Raw genomic sequence first — 24,319 nt, 5'->3', positions numbered from 1 at the left:
ATTGCTGTCTCCTTTCTGTGTCTCTCTAATCTCCTCCTGCCACTCGCTTATTTTTTTTTGGGGGGGGTTATTTTTTAATAGGAGGAATATTGCTTTGCAATGCTGGGCTGGTTTCTGCCATACAACAGTGTGAATCAGCCATAATTATACATATATGCCTCTCTCTTACAAAGACACTTGTTATGACGTTTAGACACCACCTGATAATCCAAGATAAGTTTCTCCTTTTTAGACCCTTAACTTAGTGACATCTTTTGCCATACGATATAACATTCCTCCTTTTGCTTCACATGATAGTATTCAGTTGGGATCATTTTTTTTGGCCTACTATCTGCTGCCTTACTGTTTCTTTGCAATCTTTGGCTTATTCTATCTATCTGGATTTTTTTGTTGTTTGTTGATTATTCTATATTCTGGCCCACCTTGTAAAATATCTCTGACATAGCAATGGTCTGTACCATTGTGATTTTTTTCCTTCTCTCCTATGTTGAATTCTAGAATGAAAGTCAGCAAGCTGCAGCCTGTGAGTCACATCCATTCCATTGCTTGTTATTGCACAATCTGCCGAAGAAGAATGATTGTACATTGTTTTTTATTTAAAATGTTTTTCTTCTTTCTTTCTAGTTTTTAAATTATTATGAAAGTATGATAACACATTTACAGGAGACTTGGAAAATACAGAACAATGTTACATATAGTTCCATTATGTATTACAGTTTAAGTAGATAAATTATGATTGTTTTAGTTGGAGTTTCAGTATCAAACTCTCAAAAGCTAATAGCATGAATAGACAGAAACATAGAAGGAGATAGTAGACTTGAAAACCTCTATGACCCAATTCAACATAAGTAAGGTTTTTCACACAATAGCAGGATGTAGATTCTATTTTAAGTTCCCATAGACTATAAGCCAAGAGACGCTGGAATATATCCAGGGACATAAAACAAGGTGCAAAGACTTCATGGCCTAAAGGTTTTGAACTCATACGGAGTCTATTCTTTTATCATTGTGTAATTATGTTAGAAATCAATATCAAAAGATGTTTGAAAATAACCCACATATTTTCAAGTGCTATGTGACATTTACCAAGAGAGATCTTTGACTTAGGCCTTGAAAGCCTCAATAAAGTTAAGTTTTTACATTTTTAAATGGTTGGAAAAAATCAAGGGAAGAATATTTTGGTCCACATGAAAATTATATGAATTTAAGTTTCAGTACCTGTAAATGAGGTGTCATTGGAGCACAAGCCTGCTCTTTGATTTATGGATTATCAGTTGCTGCTTTTGTGTTTTGATTGAATAAGTATGGCAGAGCCCGTGTGTTCCACAAAGCCAGATGGCAAGTCTCTGGCTTCCAGTATATAGTGGGCACCAAGCATTTGTTGATGAATATTTAACTTGTGGCAAGAATTTCATTAATATCATTAAGGATTTGGGATGATTCCCAAAAGGATTCTTCAAAACTATGGATTAGAAGAATTTTATGTATCATATTATTCATGATTCCGATCTTTTTGGCCCTAAACCTCAAAGAAATACAGAGTAAATGTCCTGCCCCTGAATTTAATTAAATAAACAGGCATCACACCCAGGACTTGAAGCTGGCGAGTGCTGGTTAATTTTACAGAAAACTTGGCTGTGCTGTGATTGCAAGGTGTTTTTTTTCAGACATCCGTCTAGATGTTGCTCTGAAGGTATTTTTTAGAGGTGATTAACATTTACACTCAGTTGACTTTCAGTAATTGTGGGCCTCATGTACAATATGAAACATGAAAGCATCAAGAACAAGAACTGGGTTTCCTAAAGGAGAAGGGATTTTGTCTCAAAATGGCATCATAGAAATCCTTCCAGAATTTCCAGCCTGTCATCCTGCCCTGCACATTGGGGACTTTCTAGCCCCCACAGTTACATAAGCCCATTCCTTGTAATAAATCTCCTCTGTCTCTCTCTCAGTATGTATCTTCTTGGTTCTGTTTCTCTGGAGAACCCCGACCCATACAGCAGGTCAGTCTGATGTGCTGAGCATGTGGGCCATCTTCAGTGTTTCTTCCCACCATGCGATGAGGATGCTAAGCGTCGCCCTCTCCCCTCACGGAAGCGAGGCCCCTCCAGCATCATCGCCCTCTCCTTCCTTGACACCTCCTCCAGGCTTCTGCCTTTCACACCTCGGGAAAGGAAATGTGTTATATTTGGATACAACAAAGTCAGAAATAAGCTCACTTGTGATGGGGCCGAGGACTTTTTGTCCATCCAAGAGAGTCTGAAGTTTGAGAAGGCTGCGAATGAGGTGATAAGAGAGTCAGACGCAGACGGATCTGCTGAGAAGCAGCAGTTGAGAAAATTAGTGTTTGTGAGAAGTTTTTCCTCTTCGTCTCCCTCTGAAAACAAAAGCTTCCTGTGTGTATGCAGTGGAGACCACCAGGTCCATGTAACTCCGTAACTCGGGCCTGTCGTGCTACAGATGGTTGCTTTTGTTCTCAAGTTTTACTGCTTTATCATAAGTGGATAAAAATACAAACAGCTGCTGTTATTTAGCCGTTTTACTCATATGTCTATACATGTTAAGAATTTTTATGTACCAAGAAATTTAAAATTTGTGTCTGATAAACAACTACATGTATAAAAAATTATACGTTTCAGTAAAGAATCATTTGAATGAGTATTGACTTATTTTGTATTTCAAGACAAAGTTTATTAGGCCTCAAAGTGGTGGTGCTGCTGCTGCTAAGTCACTTCAGTCGTGTCCGACTCTGTGTGACCCCATGGACAGCAGCCCACCAGGCTACCCTGTCCCTGGGATTCTGCAGGCAAGAACACTGGAGTGGGTTACCATTTCCTTCTCCAATGCATCAAAGTGAAAAGTGAAAGTAAAGTCGCTCAGTCATGTCTGACCCTCAGCGACCCCATGGACTACAGCCTTCCAGGCTCCTCCGTCCATGGGATTTTCCAGGCAAGAGTACTGGAGTGGGGTGCCATTGCCTTCTCTGCAAAGTGGTGCTAGAAAGTTTATTTTACATACTTCTGTTTCTCCCAGCAGGGTATTAAAAACTGTCAAGTTGCTCCAGGAAATGGTTAACACTTGATTGACTTGAAGATCCTGTCTCTTTCCTGTTCCACCCCCATCCCCACCCTTCCCACATACCTACTGAAGCTGTGTCTTCTATCAGTTGATTATAATCTTAATATGACATGCTATTTAAGTGTTATTTTAAAGAAGTAGCTGTAACTTTGAGTTGTAATGACCGATTGAGGCACGTGTTTACCTCTTACACTTGACTTTGTTTTATAATACAAATTAAATGGTTGGGATGTAGAATAATTTCTTCTTACTCAGAATGCCATGTTTAAGTAATGTAGCTAAAATCTCTTAACACTCTTTTCGTCCTAAAAGTTTTAATAGTTTCTCTCTATATTTGAATGCTGATGGAAAAGATAATGATATCTAAAGCAATCCATTTCAGTGACAGTTCTGCAAGATATTTTTGGCTGTTCCAAGGGTCAAGTTCTGTGATAGGTGTGGGCAATACAGAGAGGTGAAAAGATGGGGTCTCTAAGTTGTTCACAGACCCCTATGAGAGACAAGCTTGGAATCAGAGTGTTAATGTGAAGAAGAGAGTAGAACCACATTTGAAGAACAGAGATTGCTCAGAGAATTGAGAAATGAATTTGGTTTGTTGGGGACTTAGGAAGACCCCAGAGAAGTTCACTTGTTCTGGGCTTTGAAAGAAAGATATGTGATTTCCACATGAGGAACCTAGTGTGTTAGACTGAGATATATTGGTGTCTGGCAGTTTTAAATATGCTATTAGTTCAAAAGCTTAAGTAGAAATCATTTAGGTTTAGTAAACCAGATGGCCTCTGAGGCCCCGCACTATATAGATGATTGTTTTTTAAAAGCGTGTCTGAGGATTAATGCTTGTTAAAACAACGCTATGATGAGATCACATGTGTATTCTAGTATCAAGTGTTAGCAATCATTTGTAAGCTACTAAGCAGGTGCTTGAAGGATGTCCTTGATATTAATATATAAGTTGGCACTTTTCCTCTTTCTTTTCCCTGCCCCTTCCCCTCCCGCCTCACTGCCCTTTGTGGTGATTTTTGCAGTTGGTTAGCCTGCTTCTGATTGGAATTGCTGCATGGGGCATCGGCTTCGGGCTGATTTCCAGTCTCCGTGTGGTCGGCGTGGTCATCGCCGTTGGCATCTTCTTGTTCCTGATCGCGTTAGTGGGGCTGATTGGAGCTGTGAAACACCATCAGGTGTTGCTTTTTTTTGTATCCTTTTTTACAACTGGGAGTTTTACCCCCATTGGGTTTGTTTTTACCTTGTTGATTACTCTTTTTATAACTCTAACTTAAAATTACCATCAGGAGATGAATTGTCAGACAGCAGCTCCTGGCAAGCATTATGTGTATTTGCTCAACCAATATTAGGACCATTTCTTAGTTAAGTTACTGTATGTTTACATATGCTCTCTTCTTTTCACATCATGAAGAATTTATTCTGCAAATTTAGTATCGTCCTATGTGTATGTTGCAAATTCAGCATTACACTTAACTGATTCAGTGGCCTCTAGGTCCTTTCCAAGTCTTTAATATTAGGTTGAGAATTTCTCAGTGATTTTTTTAAGACTCCGTATTCGGAAAGCTTGCATACATTTATCTATACTTACTTCCTGCTTTTTCTATGTGACAATTTTTATTTTAATCTAAACGAAATTACAATGGATCAGCTATTATTTATTTTTAATGTCATTGAAGTATAGTTGATTTAAACGTTGTGTTTAATTTCTGCTGTATAGCAAAGTGACTCAGTTATACACATATCATATGTATTTTTTTCACATTCTTTTCCATTATGGCTTATCACAGGATATTGAATATAACTCCCTGTACTATACAGTAGGACCTTGTTTATCCACTCTTATATATGTAACAGCTTGCATCTGCTAATCCCAAACTCCAAAGCCATCCCTTTGTACTCTCCTTCCCCTTGGCAGCACAAGTCTGTTCTCTATGACAGAAAGCCTTTAAATAATTACTGTAGTTAGTATTTTTTTTATGTAATTATACCTACAGTGTTTTATCAAAATAAAAATTACATGTATTCTTTTTGAAGTTTCTCTAAGTGCCCTTGTTCTATTTTCTAGGTGGCTTCCTTTTAGTGCCTCATGAAGCTGTTAGTACCTCTGTTTTATGTTATTCTAAATATTTCCAGAAATATACTTAACTTTGATTCTCAGTACATGATTATTCTCTTGCTTGTATTTATTGTCCAGTTTTCGGTATCATGTGCCTGTTTAGCCCTGAACCAGGAGCAACAGGTAAGCAAAGGCTTTTTTTCTTTTTTTTTTTTCTTTCTGCTTTATTGTACCACATAGTATGGGAAAGAGGGAGGCGGGAGGAATGATTGGAATATAAAATAATTTCTTGTTCAGAATGCCATTTCCCTCTATATAGTCGAAGTCTTTTGTGCCTGGCTGCCTTCATGGGGCTGATTTGAGCCCTACAACATCAGATGTTGCTATTTTTTGCATCTTTGAAGTAGAATTTTGCCCTCACAGGGTCTAAAAGTGCTCTTGCTAATGGATGTTCACCCAGTCTTTCCCTGCCAGTATGCAATGCAACATGTGCTCCAGAATGTTTGCAGTTTCATTCTGGCAATTATTCTTTTCAAACATTAATTAGTTTGAAGAATATGGGTCTCAGTTTTGGGGCAATGGAAAATTTGTCTTGCTACATTCTGGGAACTAAGCCTTTGAACCAAGTGCTTCTTTGAAACTGCTCGTGAACATGAATTTTTATTCTTGAGATAGCAATGGTGCCTTCTTTTTGTTGCAGATTGAGGTATAACCCTTTGAAAAGTTTTGATGGTCTTATAAAGAGTATTTGTTTTAGGTATACACAGTATTAAGAGTTGTAGGCCCCGGTTTTATATATTTTATGCAGGGGTAACACATTTTATTTATTTATTGATGGCCACTCTGTGTGGCATGTGGGGTCTTCCCCAACCAGGGATTAAACGTGTACCCCTTGCAGTGGAAGCACAGAGTCTTAACCACTGGACCACCAGGGATGTCCCATATTTTAATGTATATGTTAAATGCGTTTTTCTAGGCTCAGCTCCTGGAAGTTGGTTGGAACAATACAGCAAGTGCTCGGAATGACATCCAGAGAAATTTAAACTGCTGTGGGTTCCGAAGTTTTAACCCAAATGATACCTGTCTGGCAGTAAGTACAAAGTATAAAACATTTTTGGAGACATATTGCATACAGATGGGCTTCCCTGGTAGCTCACCTGGTAAAGAATCTGTCTGCAATGCATTAGACCCCGGTTCGATTCCTAGGGCAGGAAGATCCCCTGAAGAATGGACAGACTACCCACTCCAATATTCTTGGGCTTCCCTGATGGCTCAGCTGGTGAAGAATCTGCCTGCAATGTGGGAGACCTGGGTTCAATCCCTGGGTTGGGAGGATCCCCTGGAGAAGGGAACTGCTACCCACTCCAGTATTCTCGCCTGGAGAATTCCATAGACTATCCATGGGGTCTCAAAGAGTCGGACATGACTGAGCGACTTTCACACTAGCACATACAGATAAATAATGGTTAACATGGAAGACATGGACTTCTGATGCTGAATTGTACTTAAAAAACTTTTTTATATACCAGTGTTCCATTCTATGAACACTCTTGTATCGATTGTCTGTTCTCAAGCATCCATTCCTGAGGGTCCTGAATATCCCACAGACACCAAAGATGATTTGGGTTCTTTGCCTCTAATTCCTTCCCATTCAGCTCTTCCCAGAACAAGCTGTGAAAGGTTAGCGAGTAAATATCTTCGTATGGAAGCCTATTGGTGGGGAGGAAGAGAGTGGTCTGTATTAAATTGGACTTGTCAACCAGCTATACATCCCCAGGGTGGAGAACACATGGAACCATCCTCTTTCCTCTCTCCCTTCCTCCCCATCACAACTTCATGCCCTTTCTGTCTGAAAGCTAAGCTGGCAATGGACCAATTAGAGACATTCTGTTGATCATGCCTAAATCCTGACCTTGCAGGTCCAACCCAGTCCTTTATGGGGATAGACTTGGAGCTTGGCTTTCCTGGTAGTCAGATGTGTTTATGTTTTGGGGAAACTTCTATTACCCCCTTGCTGAGCCCTGAGCTGGATATCCCCTCACTGAGGCCTCCTTTGTGGGATTCATAGTTTTCTATTGCTGTGTATTACGTTACCGCAATTTTAGTGGTTAAAACAATATCCATTTATTACCTTAGTTTCCTAAATCAGGAGTCTGGGCTTGGCTTGACTGGGTCCTGTGCTCAGGATCTCACCGGAATGAAGTGTCAGCCAGCGCTGCAGTCTCATCTGAGGTTTGGAGTCTCCTACGAAGCTATCGTGGGCCAAATTCAGCTTCTGGTGGTTGTAGGACTGAAGTTCCATTTTCTTGCTGGTGTCTCCTAGCTCCTGGAAGCTGCGGTCAGGTCTTAACTATACAGCCATCTCACAACAGAGTTTCGTTTTATGAAGACAGTGACTTATGTAATGCCACATAAACATGGGAGAGAGGACCCATCATATTCACAAATTCTATCCAGTCTCCAGGGGTGATTATTCAGGGATGGGGATCTTGGGAGCCAGCTTAGGATTTTCAGTTCAGTTCAGTTCAGTCGCTCAGTCGTGTCCAACTCTTTGCGACCTCGTGAATCGCAGCATGCCAGGCCTCCCTGTCCATCACCAACTCCTGGAGTTCACTCAAACTCACATCCATCGAGTCGGTGATGCCACCCAGCCATCTCATCCTCTGTCATCCTCTTTTCCTCCTGCCCCCAATCCCTCCCAGCATCAGAGTCTTTTCCGGTGAGTCAACTCTTCGCATGATGTGGCCAAAGTATTGGAGTTTCAGCTTTAGCATCATTCCTTCCAAAGAACACCCAGGGCTGATCTCCTTCAGAATGGACTGGTTGGATCTCCTTGCAGTCCAAGGGACTCTCAAGAGTCTTCTCCAACACCACAGTTCAAAAGCATCAATTCTTCGGTGCTCAGCTTTCTTCATAGTCCAACTCTCACATCCATACATGACCACTGGAAAAACCATAGCCTTGACTAGACAGACCTTAGTTGGCAAAGTAATGTCTCTGCTTTTGAATACGCTATCTAGGTTGGTCATAACTTTTCTTCCAAGGAGTAAGCGTCTTTTAATTTCATGGCTGCAATCACCATCTGCAGTGATTTTGGAGCCCCCCAAAAATAAAGTCTGCCACTGTTTCCACTGTTTCCCCATCTATTTCCCATGGAGTGATGGGACTGGATGCTATGATCTTCATTTTCTGAATGTTGAGCTTTAAACCAACTTTTTCACTCTCCACTTTCACTCTCATCAAGAGGCTTTTTAGTTCCTCTTCACTTTCTGCCATAAGGGTGGTGTCATCTGCATATCTGAGGTTATTGATATTTCTCCCGGTGATCTTGATTCCAGCTTGTGCTTCTTCCAGCCCAATGTTTCTCATGATGTACTCTGCATATAAGTTAAATTAGCAGGGTGACAATATACAGCCTTGACATACTCCTTTTCCTGTTTGGAACCAGTCTGTTGTTCCATGTCCACTTCTAACTGTTGCTTCCTGACCTGCATACAGGTTTCTCAAGAGGCAGGTCAGGTGGTCTAGTATTCCCATCTCTTTCAGAATTTTCCACAGTTTATTGTGATCCACACAGTCAAAGGCTTTGGCATAGTTAGTAAAGCAGAAATAGATGTTTTTCTGGAACTCTCTTGCTTTTTCCATGATCCAGCGGATGTTGGCCATTTGATCTCTGGTTCCTTTGCCTTTTCTAAAACCATTTTGGACACTGCTAAAGAAGAATGGTCTCCAATTGGATATGATATTCCAGACACTAATTTTTATGTGGGTGGGTATCTTTTTTTTAAACTTTCTCATTATAAATGTACTTTTCAATACAACTTCTTTTTTTTTTTTTTTTAATTGATACAGAGCTGTGTGAAAAGCAGCCACCCCTGCTCACCCTGTGCTCCAATTATAGGAAGGTATGCGGGAGAGGTTTTGAGATTTGTCGGTGGCATTGGCCTCTTCTTCAGTTTTACAGAGGTATGTGCACATAACTCAGTATCTTCACACCTTTGTCACAGGGACAAACAGGGATTTCTGTTTTCTAGGGCATGAGGGCGTGGCATTTTGCCTTAGCATGGCACTGAACTTTTGGAACATATTGATGGATGTTTTCACTGAGAACTAATATTGCAATAGGAGGACCCCTGGCTTGAAATCAGAAGACAGAGCTTCCTTTTTAAGGAAATGCTTGATCATTAAATTATGTAAAATAAAATAAACAGATGAAGAGACTGGACTGAGTCATCTCTAAGGTCTCTTCTATTTCTACAGTTGTATGATAAATTGTAACTTTAAATATAATTTTGGCATAGGTAGCACCTTCACATTGTTTAATATATCTGTTAATGTGTAGTATACCCACATATGTTTACATAAAGGTTTACTTTGGAAAATTACCTTCCAACTCCATCCCTCACTCCCCTTTATTCCTAGCCTTCTAAAATCTGTAAGTAACCACAGTTATTAATTTCTTATCTATATAATATTTATATTATATTAGTGTATTATTATATTGACATACATCTAAGCAAAACCACATGCATATTATTTTGGTAATTTTTGAGGAATGCAGAATTCCTCATTATTTTTGTTGAATGCTTGATAACCGTGGACATTTTTGATGCATCTGAATTGTCACTACATATTAAAATTAAATTTTTTCTTTAATTCATAAATTCTGCCTGCAGTGCTTTATTTTTGGAGATGTTCCTATAAGTCTGTAAAATGGATACCAAGAATGTTTATTGTTTGTAACAGTGGACCTTTGGGCCAGCTTGTGTTTTCCAATAAGGAGCTGGTTAAATTTGAGTTTACTAGACAAGAGCCACTAGTTAAACAATGCACTGTGTGGTTAGAAACCTACTTACCCTGCTTAGTAAGCAGGTAACCAGGTTTGACCTTGGGCAAGTAATTTTCTCTTTCTGTGCTTATGTTTCTTCATCTTTACAAACAGGCATAATAACGGAAAGCCCCTATTTCATAGAGTTGTTGTGATACTTAAAGGAGCTAGTATATATATTAATAAAGCTTGCAATATTTAGAATAATGCCTGATATATGGCAGGTGCTGTGTGTTTAGCTGCTGGTTTGTAGACATGAGTAAATTGTACATATTATGCCCGCTTAAAAAAAGATGCTGGCACCCCTATGATTGTTGTGTTAATTGTTTTTGTTACTCCCCTATTTTAGACATATAATAGAATAGTATGTATAGAGTAATGCTGTTAGGTGAGATTGTGCACGTAACTATAGAAATATATGGTAGGCTATTGTAAGAATAAACATTTATCTTTAAAAGAAAATCAGAAAAATATTTAATGTTTTGTATGTTTGAAGTTCACTGTGTCATTTAATTTCTTGGATATTTAATTTCCCCTTCAGTATGTCCCTATAATAAGTAATTCCATAGTTAACTTCCTTGTATGTAATTTTTTATCTGTGAGCTTTTTTCTTTGAGTACACCTCCAGAAGTAAACTATGACACGTTCAGTATGTGGGCATTTTAAAAGAGTTTGATAAATATTGCCAAATGGCCATTTGGGGGAGATTCTACCAACTTTTGCTTTAAGCACTAATTCTTGATATTTTTATCTTTAAAGATACTTGCCAGTTTAATAGGTGTAAATAGTATTACAGTTTTGCTTGCTCTTTTGGAAATGTGACTAGTGAATTTGAAAATAAGTTCATGTGTTTCTGGCCCACTGGCATTTCTTTTATCAGTTGCCCGCCTAAAGTCTGTCTCGGTCAAGGCCCTTTGGGTCCCCTGTCACTCAGTCTATGCCAAAAAGGGGAAATTTTTTTAAAAGATGAGAGCGGGCCGCAGGGCCCAGAAAGTGTCTAGAAAGGAGGGCCCAGGGCTGGGGGCTCACCAGCCACACAGAAGGCTGTCTGTTCTGCTTTTCTTTCCTGCCTTCCCTCCCATCCCCTCTTCCTCTTGTCTGTCACTCTGCTTGGCTTCTTGTTCTGCTTGCAATTTCTTGGGCATTGACTTCACTTTTTTATGACTTTTAAATAAAATGTATAGATGTTACTTTTGCATAGTAAGTTTATTGCTTTTACCTATATGGTTTACCCAGTTGATTTGTATGTTTAGAAAGGCCTTTCTCATTTTTATTATATATGTTAAAAATGGTTAAAGTAGACAGTATAGGTGATATGAACACACTTTAACGCTTTGTGGAAAGTCTTCTTTTGGAGAACTGCAGAATAAGGCAGAAGGCAAGGAGCTTTTATAGGATGAAGAATAAGGAAGAGAATAATAGAAAATATCTCGTTAGCTGGGGCCAGAGAGTCAGTCTTGTTTGGGAGGAGAAGGTCTAGAGTTGGCTTGGCCTTTGGGGATTGGCTGGCCGAATATGCTGCACTTCTGGTGAAGCAGAGAGTTTACAGGGACACAGAAGTTACCCAAATATTTTTACTCGCTGATGTGGCACTCTGGATAATATTATAGCAGCTTCATCTTGGGCCTAGAAGTTTATTTCTCTCTGTACAACTAAATATAAAAATATATACATATATCTCAGTTTTTTTAAATTTTTTTTAATCTCAGTTTTATTGAGGTATAATAGACAAAATTGTAAGGTATTTAAAGTGTACATCATGATGATTTGACGGATGTATACATGTGGAAGCTCTTCTTTGTAGCTCAGATGGTAAAAGAATCTGCCTGCAATGCAGGAGACCTGAGTTTGATCCCCTAGACAGAGGAACCTGGTGGGCTACAACCCATGGAATCACAAAGAGTCGGACACAACTGAGCGACGTAACGCTACTACACTACACTATACATGTGAAAAGATTCCCGCATCAATTTAATTAACATTTACCTATTTTTTTTGGTGAGAACATTTAAATTCTACTCTGTCAGCCAATTTCAATTGTACAATATGGTATTATCAACTACAGTCACCATGTTACACATTAGATCTCATTTTAATTGTGTGTGACATGTATTGCATTTATGCATATAATGTATATACATATGTATAAAATGTATAATTAATATAGATAGCACATTATATACATGTATGTGTATGTGTGTTTTACATATTTTATTCTAACTCAATTTTTGTTTCCCTTCAAGAATGAAAAGTCCACTCTTAGCTATAATGATCAAAGTGGAGATAAAGACCAAGCTCAGTAGTCACTTTTTAAAGGAAGTTTCCCCTAACATCCCTTTCTAATCTAAGCATTTTCTCGTTTTAGTTTTTCTCAGGAAAGAGCCATCTTACTTCTGGGTCGGTCATGGCATCGATCCAAGAAAATTCATATACCACTTGAAAACAATTCTGTACACATTTCCTATCTTTCCTTTAAAAGAAAATTGGATTTTTGTCATAAAAACTTGAAAATATAGATGGTAAAAATACCAGAATGACCAATCTGAATATGCTTTATTAGCCAGAATCAATGGCCACGTGGTTTCTTTTTTATATCTGGGATATATTTTGAGAATTTAATCCTTTTGAGCAGCTCCATTTTCTTCTCATCAGGTCACGCTGCTTCGGCTATGCATATTTTTTTAAAGAGGATTGTATTTTTAGAGCAGTTAAGTTCACAATGGTACTGAGAGTACAGAACAAAGATGTCCAGGATCGCCCTCCCCACTCCCGCCCATGCACAGCCTCCCCCACTATCACGACTGCTCACCAGATGCTGCGTTTGTCCCGCTTAACCCACACCGGCACATCCTAACCACTCCAAGTCCATCACCTCCGTTAGGGTTCACTTTTGCCGTTGTACGATCTATGAGTTCAGACAAATATATCCGTTGCTGTGGTATCATACAGAGTATGTTCACTGCCCTAAAGATCCTCTGTGCTCTGTTCATTCCTCCCAGCCCCCACTGTTTTTTTAAAATACTAATTATTTAAGAGTATAAACTCTTGGGTCTTAGATTTTGCAAGTGTTCTTTCATGGAATCCTGCTTTATATTTTATACACCAATTCCTTTTGAAACCTAACTAGAGATTTTTATAACATTCTATCCAATCTGATATTTTTTTGGGTGTATACACTTTTTCTTTTTAAATTTTTATTATTCAGTATTTCACAGAATCAGCAATTCTCAGAACTTGAAGGGATGAGTCTAACCAGCTGATGATTTCTTGTCATAGAAGAAATAGAAAGAGTTCGTTTGAACTATTTTGTAACACATGAAAATAAATTTAAACCATCAAAGAAATATTTATTTAAAATTAAAGTTTGGGAACGCATGTAAGAATTAAAGATTTAAAAAATAAAATAAAATTAAAAAAAGAAGTTTTAAAAGTTAGTGCATATGCTTTGTAGAAACTTTTGGAAAATACAGAAAATTGTGAAGCTGAAAGACGGGATCTACTACCTGAAGTTACCTACTCAAATCATCAACATTAATAATTTGGCATATTATGTTACATCTTTCTGCATTTAATAAATATAAAAATAAATAGCAAAGGACACACTTGTTGCACACTCTACATAGACATTTTATAAAACTGTACTTTGGTGACCTACCATGTCCTGGGTATAGTTTCTAGAATCAGCAGAGTTCATGATCAGGTCTAGTCAAAGTTACCATTGAAAATCTTTAAGTCATGAGCACCTTTGTAATCTAAAAATCCACTATACATGATTATCCAACTTGGATCTTTCTGTACTTTAGGCATGACCTCCCTGTCATGCTCTCCCTGGTTGCAAGGAGATGGTTTGGCAGTGGGACACACAGAAGAGGTGGTCTCGTTTTGTCACAGTTGAATTGGAGGAATTAAACTTTGATAGAATATGGCTCCAGGTTATGAGCATTTAATTTACTTTATGGCCCTGTTTCCCCGAAGGACTGTAACTTGCACTATCAGCTTGTATCCTGGGTTGATAATAAAAGTATTCAACAATCTCAAAACTTTAAAGCAGAAGTTCCCTGTGTGCCCATGTTTCTGAGACAGGGGCAAGGAAATGATGGTCAGGCAGGTTGAGGGGTGGTGGAGAAGTTACTCTGTGTGAAAGGATTTCAGTCCTGTAATATGAGTGTGGCTGAAATGGCAGATGGAATGTTGTTAGCCTGAGAATGGCCAGTACCACATCAGATTCTTCTCTCAAGCAACAGAATAATTAGATGCATGGACCCCAGATTTGAACCTGGCTCTAGCACTCATGCCCAGGGTGATTGTCATCCAGTTACTTAACCTCTCCATGCCTCAGTTCCCTCATTGGTAAAATGAGAACAATGACAATTCCTATCATATAGAGTTTTTGATCAAATGGTATGAATTTGTGAAGTGTGAAGAACTGAGCTAGACACAAAGTACTCTTTGTATGTTTAAGTAAATTCCCCCCATCCCTGCCTCGTCATACAGACTCCAAACCAGACTTTCTACTTCCTTGCTGCTGCTGCTGCCAAGTCACTTCAGTCGTGTCCGACTCTGTGCGATGCCACAGACGGCAGCCCACCAGGCTCCCCTGTCCCTGGGACTCTCCAGGCAAGAGTACTGGAGTGGGTTGCTATTTCCTAAATTACACTTATCTTTCCTTAGTTTACCTCTCAAACCAGCAGCCCCTACATCCTTAGATGTTATAACAACTATATAAACATTGCCAGTCATGAATTTCCTTTTTTTTTTTTTCCCTTGGCCATGCCTTACAGCTTGTGGGATCTCAGTTCTCCAACCAAGTATTGAACCCAGGCTATGACAGTGAAAGCCCAGAATCCTAACCACTAGGCCACCAGGGAACTCCTCTGCCAGTCATGAGTTTTACAGTAACTCGGGAATTATTACTGTGGTAAATGGAGAAAATTTTGGATTTACCACTGTTGTCTAGAGGTAGTTTCAACAGCTGCTGCTGCTGCTGCTAAGTCGCTTCAGTCATGTCCGACTCTGTGCAACCCCATAGACGACAGCCCACCAGGCTCCCCCGTCCCTGGGATTCCCCAAGGCAAGAACACTGAAGTGGGTTGCCATTTCCTTCTCCAATGCATGAAAGTGAAAAGTGAAAGGGAAGTCACTCAGTTGTGTCCGACTCTTCGCGACCCCATGGACTGCAGCCCACGAGGCTCCTCCGTCCATGGGACTTTCCAGCCAAGGGTACTGGAGTGGGTTGCCGTTGCCTTCTCCGAGTTTCAATAGCTAATGAGTAGTTATGAAGTCGAACAAACAAAATTTAGATTAAAAGTTGGCCTAGGTCTGAAATATGGAAATATAATTTGAATTTCATTTTGTTTCATTAAATTTTGTCTAAGAATTTTTGAATATTTTAAATAAATCAGCTTTGAGGTAGCAGGACCACCAGAATGAACACATTTCTTATTTAAAAAAATGATAGGTTCTATTGGTTATCTCATTAGTGAACATGGTGAGGGAAATGTGACAATCACTATTTAATTACTTTTCTGAAAGTATACATCTCCCCACCTTTCGAGAGGTAGGAATTACATTTTTTATGATCTGTGTTGGAAAATGTATTTATTGCAGGGTTTTTGTTATTGCTTAATTTTCACTGAACTTAGTTTGAATTAGCAAAACATATGATATTTTAGCTATTAAGACAAGTTAGTGTTTGTATTTGCTTCCTTTTGCACTCTAATAAGTAATCATACTTGTAGTAGCTTAAAGCAACACAGATTTACTGTCTTAAACTTCTGGAGATCAGAAGCTTAAAGTAGAGACTGTTTCTGGAAACTCTAGGAGAGACGTGTTTCCTTGCCTTTTCTACCTTCTAGAGGCTGCCTGCGCTCCTTGGCTCGATTCCAAATTGACATTTTTTCCATCTTCAAAGCTAGCAGCATGGTGCCTTCTGACTCTCCTTGCTAATGCCTCTGTTGTCACATTGCCTTTGAGCTGTATGTCTGGGCTCTCTTTGGTTTTTGTCCTTCCTGCTTCCCTCTTTCAAGGACCCTTGTGATTACATCACAGAGTTCACTCTCGTGATCTCTTTATCTCATGAGCTTTAACGCAGTCATGTCTGCAGTGTCCCTATTATGGTGTAAGATAGCATGCTCACAGGTTCTGAGGATTATGGTGTGGACAAGCTCAGAGCACCATTAGTTGGCCTACCCTAATGTTCAGTTTTTCTTAGGGCATTGAATTTGGGTTACTTACTACATTTTAAAAAGAAATCTCTTCCTCTTTGAACAAACAATACAAAGTGCTTCAGAGAGTTCAGATTATTTTATGGGTCAACTGAGTAAACACACACAACTGTTACTTTCTCTTTCTTCTTTTCTTGCTTCCCTTCCAGATCCTGGGAGTTTGGCTGACCTACAGATACAGGAACCAGAAAGACCCTCGTGCTAATCCTAGTGCATTCCTTTGATGAGAAAACAAGGAACATCTTTCATATGCTGATCTTGTACACATCTTCTAAGTTAAGCTAGTTTGCCTGTTTAAGGAAACAGTACCTGAAAAATTACATTATTGACAGTGGAGTTACATATTTTTATGTTTCTCTAAATGTTTTTCTTTTTCCGTTGCTGAAACAAATCTGAAACTTGTGGTCTCCTCTGAACCTCAGTGGTAGCTGTAATCTGCTGTTTTTCACAGTGTCTGGCACTGTCTACTGTGGCCTTTCTTAGCATTTTTACCTGCAGAAAAACTTTGTAAGGCACTATTGTGTTGATCATATTGTGACTCTTAATGTACATCTCACTGGAATAATTGTTAAATGGCACTGTGCTGTATAGATAGTTCTCACTGGAAAAAAAGAGTTGAAGTTTATTAAAGCCAGAAAGTATGAGATTATTATAAGTTCAACAAGGGAAATCTAAACTCCCCAGTTTTTTGTCCTTTTAGGAAAGAAGTGATGTGGTGAATATTGTTAATATAAAAGTGATAAGTTAGTTCTAGTAGTCTTTCTGATCACACTAATGTAGTCTAGAAATAGTCGTGTCTTTAGGAAAGTATGGTTTAGGTTTTGATTTTTACAGGTAAGTGAAAAGGAGAAATGATTTCCTTAATGTCCTAATGTGTAACGTTTACCTTTGGCCTTCAAAATGAAATGAGTTTGAGAAATTCAGAAAGCATATCTATATATAATCTTGGTATCCTTTTATAATAATTTGAAGTCCAAAAGATTGCCTTTTTAAACAAGTTACTATTAATTCGTTGGCTCACATAGTAAAACAATATTTGATTATCTTACAAATTCTAAATACCCTTCTCATGAAATTTCTCAGTATTGTCACAGCAGCTTGTCAAATCCAAGCATATTTGAATGTGATCTCCCATAATTTGAAATTTAAATAGTATTGTGGTTCTGTATATTATGTTAAAAAATTAAAGTATGGAAACCTTTCTTCGTCTTTGGATGTTTGAATTAAAAGAAAGTAATGGAAAGGTTGATAAATGAATTAAGTGAAGTGGAATTCTCTTTTTTGCTTTGGGTTCATAGAACTGAGTTGCTATTTAAGTTTGTAATCCAACTGTGGAATTAACTTCCTGCACCAGTAAGTCATGCCAGAATCTTTTCTTGAAATGTTTCAGTGTCTATTTTCTCCATGTGAAAATTGTTTTTTAAAAGAGAAGCTGCTTATCTCGGTGGGGGGAAATATAGAAGTTCTTTCCTGTCACTACTAATTACCTGTCATATTTTATGTAGTATATGATATTTCATTAGTAATTGTTTTGATGCTTTTAGAGCAAGAAAGAGGAGAAATGGCTGACCTATATATAGAATTTTAAAGCATTTTGTTGGTGGGTACTTACATGCCTCTGACAGACTGGCTCATCTTTTAAGCAAGCTAAATTCTCTTGCTGCAATTCCCACGCTGTTGTAGATGAAGAACCATTTTCCCTCTATTCTCCTGAGTTCTCGACACAGACCCCACTTAATAAATGACAGATAACAAGAGAACCAACAGACATTTATTAACATGTATACCTCATGTACGTATAGGAAATACCCAGAAAGACAGATTAACTCTTTGAGATGGCTCAAGCCATTGTCTTAATACCATCTTTAGCTAAGGGCAAGAGAAAGGTAGGGGTGTGTGTGTGTGTGTGTGTGTGTGTGTGTGTGTGTGTGTGTGTCGTGGTCAGGAAGCCAGTTATGAGAAGTTACCAGGTATGTGTGTGTGTGTGTTTATGTGTGTTTGTATGTGTTGGTCAGGAAGCCAGTTATGGGAAGTTACCAGGGGTGTGGTGGGTGTGTGTGTGTGTGTGTGTGTGTGTGTGTGTGTGTGTGTGTGTGTGTGTGTGTGTGTGTGTGTGTGTGTGTGGTGGTCTGGAAGCCAGTTATGGGAAGTTACCAGGAAAGGCACAGTAAACAGGGATGAGGTTTGTCAGCAGTTTTAAACCAGCACCATTGATATGAGTTTTTGGTGATTTGGAATCATGCTTCTCTTCCTGGTACAGAGAAGGAGACGTATTTACAAATGGAGATTGAAATGTAAGTTTATCTTACAGAAGAGTAAGTTTCTACTCTTTTTTTCCGAGCTTCTCCTGTCTGTTGTTCCTCCAAAATAATTGTTGCAAGAAAGGGGACCCCTTCCAGGTCCCGAGAGTTGGGCGGTTGTCTAACACTCAGAAGTGAATTGTCCAAAGAGACACACAGGCTGACAAAACAAGAGACTTTGTTGAGAAGGGCCACCTGGGTGGAGAGCAGCAGGGTAAGGGAGCCCCAGAGGACTCTTCTGCCATGTGGCTCACTGTCTTGGGTTTTGTGGTGATGCGATTAGTTTCCGGGCTGTCTCTGGCCGATCTTTCTGACTCAGGGTCCTTCCCAGTGGCTCACACGTCGCTCAGTCAAGATGGATTCCAGCGAGGAGGATTCTGGGACGACATATGGACTCGCATCTCCTGTCGCCTTCCAACCTTTCGACCCGAATTCTTCTGGTTGGTGGTAACCTGTTAGTTCCATGTTCCTTACCAGGATCTCCTGTTATAAAATAACTCATGCAGATGGTTTCTGTGATTGCCTGAGCAGGGTGGGCAGTTTCAGTCAGTGATTCCCCTCACGTAATCAGCTCACAATGATCTTTATGCCAAAGAGGCATTTTCTGGGGTGACATGTTCTGTTCTCCCTCAGGGCTCAGGGCAACCCTAAAAATGTTCCCACTTGTACCATGAGAGTGTGACACATGAAGGAAGTGAGATTTCTGGACTCTGTCTTCCTTTAGAGCATTTTGTATTTTCCCCATTTGCTTTGTTGCATTTTGAAGTTTCCATGAGGTTCTAGAATCTCCTAATAGAATACTTTTTCTTGGTACGAATGATTCTATGTGGAAAGGGGCTGTTCCAGAGAAAAGCAACCCATAGCTTTGGTTTGTGCTCTAATTGCAACAGCATTAATTAGGTCAACTCAGTTACAGCCCGGGGATTGAGAAACATGACTCTTTAGGGCCACTAACCTCTGAGTCCCAGATGGCTGTTGGTGAACCTGCTGAGGTCTGACTGATCCCAGGATGACGGGAGGGCCGCTGTCTGTGTGCACAGAAATTTTGCCACAAAAACATTTTGTGAATTCAGAGGAGGGTGCATGTCAAATCAGGGTCTGTCTTGACCGACAACAGACTGAGGACTAAAGACTCTAGAGCTTCTTCCTTCTAAACCTAGCACTTACTAAAAAAGACAAACTCGACTTTAAAAATTCTCATTCTCTGTATATGTATTTCACATAGAGAAATGTTTTAGAAAAACATAATGCTACTACAAATGGAAAATTTTGAGGCTGTGCATTCTAGAAATCTCAGCTCATATAGCTTAAATTCCTCTCAGCTCCTGTGTCCGAGCCACCGTAATTTTGCTGTGAAAACCAGTTATACATTTTCAACCTCAGGAATATGTTGCTGCATGGAACCTTTCAGAGGAAAAAGAAACCAGAAGAGTGGCTTTTAGTTCTTCATTTCCTTCAGCCAGAAACAAGCTCACACTGTTTTTCTAAATATTTGTTTAGCCCTGTTTAAGTTTATTCATTCTTTTGAAAATGCACTGTGTAAATATGTGAAACTGTTTCACCATTTAGCTGGTAGTGAGAAAGTTAGAATCCTGTTTCTACGTAGTATTTTCTAGGGGAAAAACACTTTCAGACGTCATGGTTATGCAAATAGGGGCATTCACATGTCAGTTGTTTTATTGGAGATGACAGTAAGTTGAAAAACTGTTGTCTGGGTGTCTGGATCAGAAAAGGGGTTTGTCTAAAGCTGATGTGCCCTCAGTATGTTTGAGGCTAGCAGTTGATTTTTACACCAGGCTCTCTGTGCCAGGTGCAATTAATTACAAGGTGGGTTTTCAGAGAATGTTTTCTAGATAATTTTAAAGGGGCAGCGCCCTTCGCCCCACACTTCCACCTGACCCCAGAGGGAGAGGGAGAAAGGAAAAAAGAGACCAGACAGAGCTTTTCGTGCTGAAATGTTTCTGGAATGTCACTATCACAATTGTAGTCAATGACAGTTGTAGTCCTTGAAATGACTCTTGAGACAGTGGGAAAGGGGAAAAGCAGACCCCCCCTTCCCTCTCCAAGTGCCAGGCTGCTTCTCCCCTGCCCTCCCCTCTCCTCCCCACTCCCCTCTCCTCCCCTCCTCTCTCTTTTCTCTCCCCTCCCTTCAGGAAGCTCAGCTTTTGGAGTTCTTTTGCAGAGAAGGGCTTCAGGGAGTTGCCTGTGAGTTAAAATATATGTCGAAGAATGGACTTTGCCACCACCTGGAGGATGAAACCACTCTGCTTACTTTGGGGATCTTGCTTTTGACAGGTTGGTGAGGTCACCACTTGACAAGTGGCCTTATAGTAAGTCGGCTAACTTCATCTGGCCTTTGAAGTCTGCTTGGTGGGGCCCTGGAAAGTGCCGTTCTTGCCTTTGAGCTCTCTTTCTTCTCCCTCTCAGCCTCTGTTCTCACCAGGGATTACTAAATATGGGACCTCGGTAGCTACCTAGGATTACTGAAGGCATCAGGCAAGCAGAAAACCAGAGCAGAGTTAGCTGGTCCTTTGAAGACCACAGTTCTAAAACAGGTGTAGTCAGGTATGTTGATGGTCTACATAAATGACTTTTACAGATGCTTTTTGTTACTAATTTTTTTCCAGAATTTGTCCCTGCCTTCTCCCCTGCATGCTGTGGGGCCTCAGATAAAACTGATTTAAAAAATTGAAGGTGGTCAAATATACATAGCATAACATCTATCATTTTAAGCCTCAAGTATGTAGTTCGGTGTTACTAAGTACATTCACATTGTTGCACAACCATTACCACCACTTATTTCTAGAGTTTTTTTCATCTTCCCAAACTGAAACTCTGTTCAATAATAACCCCTCATCTTTTCCCTGCCTTTAGCAGCTGGCAACCACCATTCTACTTTGACTCTATGGATTTAACTGATACACATGCCTCATACTGAAATGGGGCAGAATTTGTGGCTGGTTTATTTCACTTAGCATAATGTCCTCCATATTCATCTATGTTATAGCCTATGTCAGAATTTCCTTCTTTTAAAGGCTACATAATACTCCATCCTATATGTATATCGCACATTTTGTTTACCTGTTTATTCATCGATGGATATCTGGTTTGCTTCCACCTCCAAAGTGTTGTGAACAATGGTGCTATGAATGTGAGTGTATAGATATCTTTGGGGTACCTACTCAGAAGTGGACTTCTCAGATGTATGATAATTCTGTATTTTTTGAGGAATGGTCATATGTTTTTCCATAGTAGCTGCACCATTTTATATCCTGTCTAGGTTACCAACAGTTTTATTCAGCTGTTTGAAATAAGACTCTAGTCTTAAAGCATTCTTCCGTTTCTCTCTCAAGGTATGCTTTCATGTAAGTTTATTTAAACACAAAGGAAAGATTGTGAGATGACAGTAAAGGGCTTGGTAGAAAGAGCAGGCACTCTTAACATTTCCATGAGCTAAAACAACGGTTTTTATGTTTGCAACTTCTCTTTCTAACCTGTGTACAGACACATTTCCTGTACCTGCAGTTATAGCATAGAAACTCCTAAAAACTCTTTTTCACTTGTCTTTTTTGTTTCTGTATGTGATGTTTATAACTTATTGATGACAATATAGTGCATTTTCTGTTAGTGAACAAGTAATCATTAGATTTGGAGGTGGTGTTTAAATAATGTTCCATAGGCATCTTCACAGAACAATTTCTCTTGAATTATTTAATTGGGACAAATTATTGCAAGTAGAGGAAACTGGGTCAAAGTTGATGAGTTTTTTAAAATGACTGTTGCTCTGCCACTTTCCTGTGGGACCTTAACATTAGGCTTCTTAGAGATGTATTTATATTTTATAAATTATATGGGTTGCTAAAATAACATTCGATAAATTTTAAGGGCTTAATCATATTTTGTATCAGCCCAACTTAAAAAAAAAGAAAAAAACAACCACTTTCATTGTACAATAAGGGAAACCTGAATAGCTTAGAAGTTGTTACTCAAAATGTTAGTTTATTCAAGTAGAAATGTCTTTTTTTTCCTCCAGCTAACCTTCAGAGACATTTCTAAATGGAACATTTTACCTTTTTAAACACAGTAGGTTACCTACTTACAAGAAGGGCACCCAGTCTCTCTGGTGACAGTTTTGTTAAGGATTTAAATCATCAGTGTAGGCTTAGAACAGATTAGTGCAGAGCTCTTTGACAGTACTGTGTGAGAGAAAGTATTTTAGAAAGTATTAACTGGGAAAGTTACTAATGCCAAAGGACCTACTCAGAAGGGCTCTATCCAAACAAACAAAAAGTTAATTAAGACAAGCAATAGATAACCAATATACAAAGCATGGCACAGACCACCACAACCATCTGGGGGCTAAGGAAGGCAGTGGAGGTTGGATGATAAAGGAATTTTGTATAATAATGAATGTGAGATTAAATATGTATTGAAGTCATTAGTGGGCTTTCCAGGTGGCTCAGTGGTAAAGAACATGCCTGCCAATGCAGGGCATGCAGGTTCGATCCCTGGGTCAGGAAGATCCCCAGGAGAAGGAAATGGCAACCAACTCCAGTGTTCTTGCCTGGGAATCCCATGGACAGAGGAGCCTGGAAGGCTGCAGTTCATGGGGTCGCAAAGAGTTGGATATAATTGAGCACACATGTACTAAGTACATTAGTGATACTTAGTATTAATTAGTAAGGACATAGGAATACACATTGCTAATTTTTGTCTTTTCATTGTATTCCTTGGAAAAGGCCCTAATGGTGGGAAAGACTGAGGGCAAAAGGAGAAGGGGGCTACAGGATGAGATGGTTAGATAGCATCTCTGACTCAATGGACATGAAGTTTGAGCAAACTCTGGGAGACGGTGAAGGACAGGGAAGCCTGGCATGCTGCAGTCCATGGGGTTGCAAAGAGTCAGACACGACTGAGTGACTGGACAACACAACAACAACAGTTTTTGTCAGGCAGAAGACAGAGTTAAAAATAGGTAAAGCTGCTCTCCTATTTCTGATGACACCTTCCCCCTTAACCATCCAAAGAGAGATGGTGACCTCTGATCTTTACCCCTTAGAGGTGATGTCACTGCCCTTTGCTCTTACTGAATTTATTTCAGACCAGCACTCTAAAATCTTAAGAAACCAAATATAGTATGAGACTGAATTCTCAGGATGTGGTTGGAGTGTGTTCAAGGACACAGATGTTCTCTGAATGACCTTTTCACAAAATTGGCCTTCTGAAGGAGAAAGCTACCTGTCAGAGGCTTTCTCTGAGAGCAAAGTCTAAATAAAAATGAATTGCTAAATCCAAGTGTGTCCATAGGAGTTTCTGGCCAGAGTGAGGCAAGGTGGTCTTCAATTAGTGGTAATGCTCAGCTGCGAACTCATGTCCGAGTCTTTACGACCCATTGACGGCAGCCCACGGTGGTCTGTCCATGGGATTCTCCAGGCAAGAATACTGGAGAGGGCTGCCATTCTCTTCTCCAGGGGATCTTTCAGCCCCAGGGATCGAACTCACATGTCTGGTGTCTCCTGCATTGCAGGGAGGCTCTTTACCACTGAGCCACCGGAGAACCTCTTCAATTAGAGACTGATTTGCTCGGGATGCCTTTCTAGATATTCAGTCCCCCTAGAGCATATTGTTTGATACTTCTGTTGTTCAAGCTCACATCTACTTTTAGTCACCCAGTGAGAAACTATAGTGAGATGAGATGATAATTTTGTCTTTGGGCTTTGTTGCTTGAACTAGTTTTGTCTTGTCCCCTTTTCGAACACTTTCTGTTTAAAAATCCTATTTGGTGAGTAAACCAAATAGCTTTTCATGAAAGACCATGTTGGGGAAAAAA

General features: G+C 39.5%; 1 protein-coding gene across 1 annotated transcript in view; it reads left to right on the top strand.

Moving 5' to 3' along the window:
- Window positions 1–17,455, top strand: part of TSPAN13 (tetraspanin 13) — a 37,602-nt gene extending 20,147 nt beyond the window's left edge. The window contains exons 2-6 of the mRNA XM_005678996.3: window positions 4,104–4,271; window positions 5,240–5,320; window positions 6,114–6,227; window positions 8,990–9,103; window positions 16,339–17,455. Coding sequence (XP_005679053.1) covers window positions 4,104–4,271; window positions 5,240–5,320; window positions 6,114–6,227; window positions 8,990–9,103; window positions 16,339–16,413 — 552 coding nt within the window. The 3' untranslated portion in view covers window positions 16,414–17,455. The remainder of the gene's footprint in view (window positions 1–4,103; window positions 4,272–5,239; window positions 5,321–6,113; window positions 6,228–8,989; window positions 9,104–16,338) is intronic.

The sequence above is a fragment of the Capra hircus genome, chromosome 4, assembly GCF_001704415.2.
Source record: "Capra hircus breed San Clemente chromosome 4, ASM170441v1, whole genome shotgun sequence".
In the NCBI taxonomy this organism is placed as follows: Eukaryota; Metazoa; Chordata; class Mammalia; order Artiodactyla; family Bovidae; genus Capra; species Capra hircus.
Note: the sequence above shows the minus strand (reverse complement) of the source record. Positions and strands in the feature narration are given on the sequence as shown.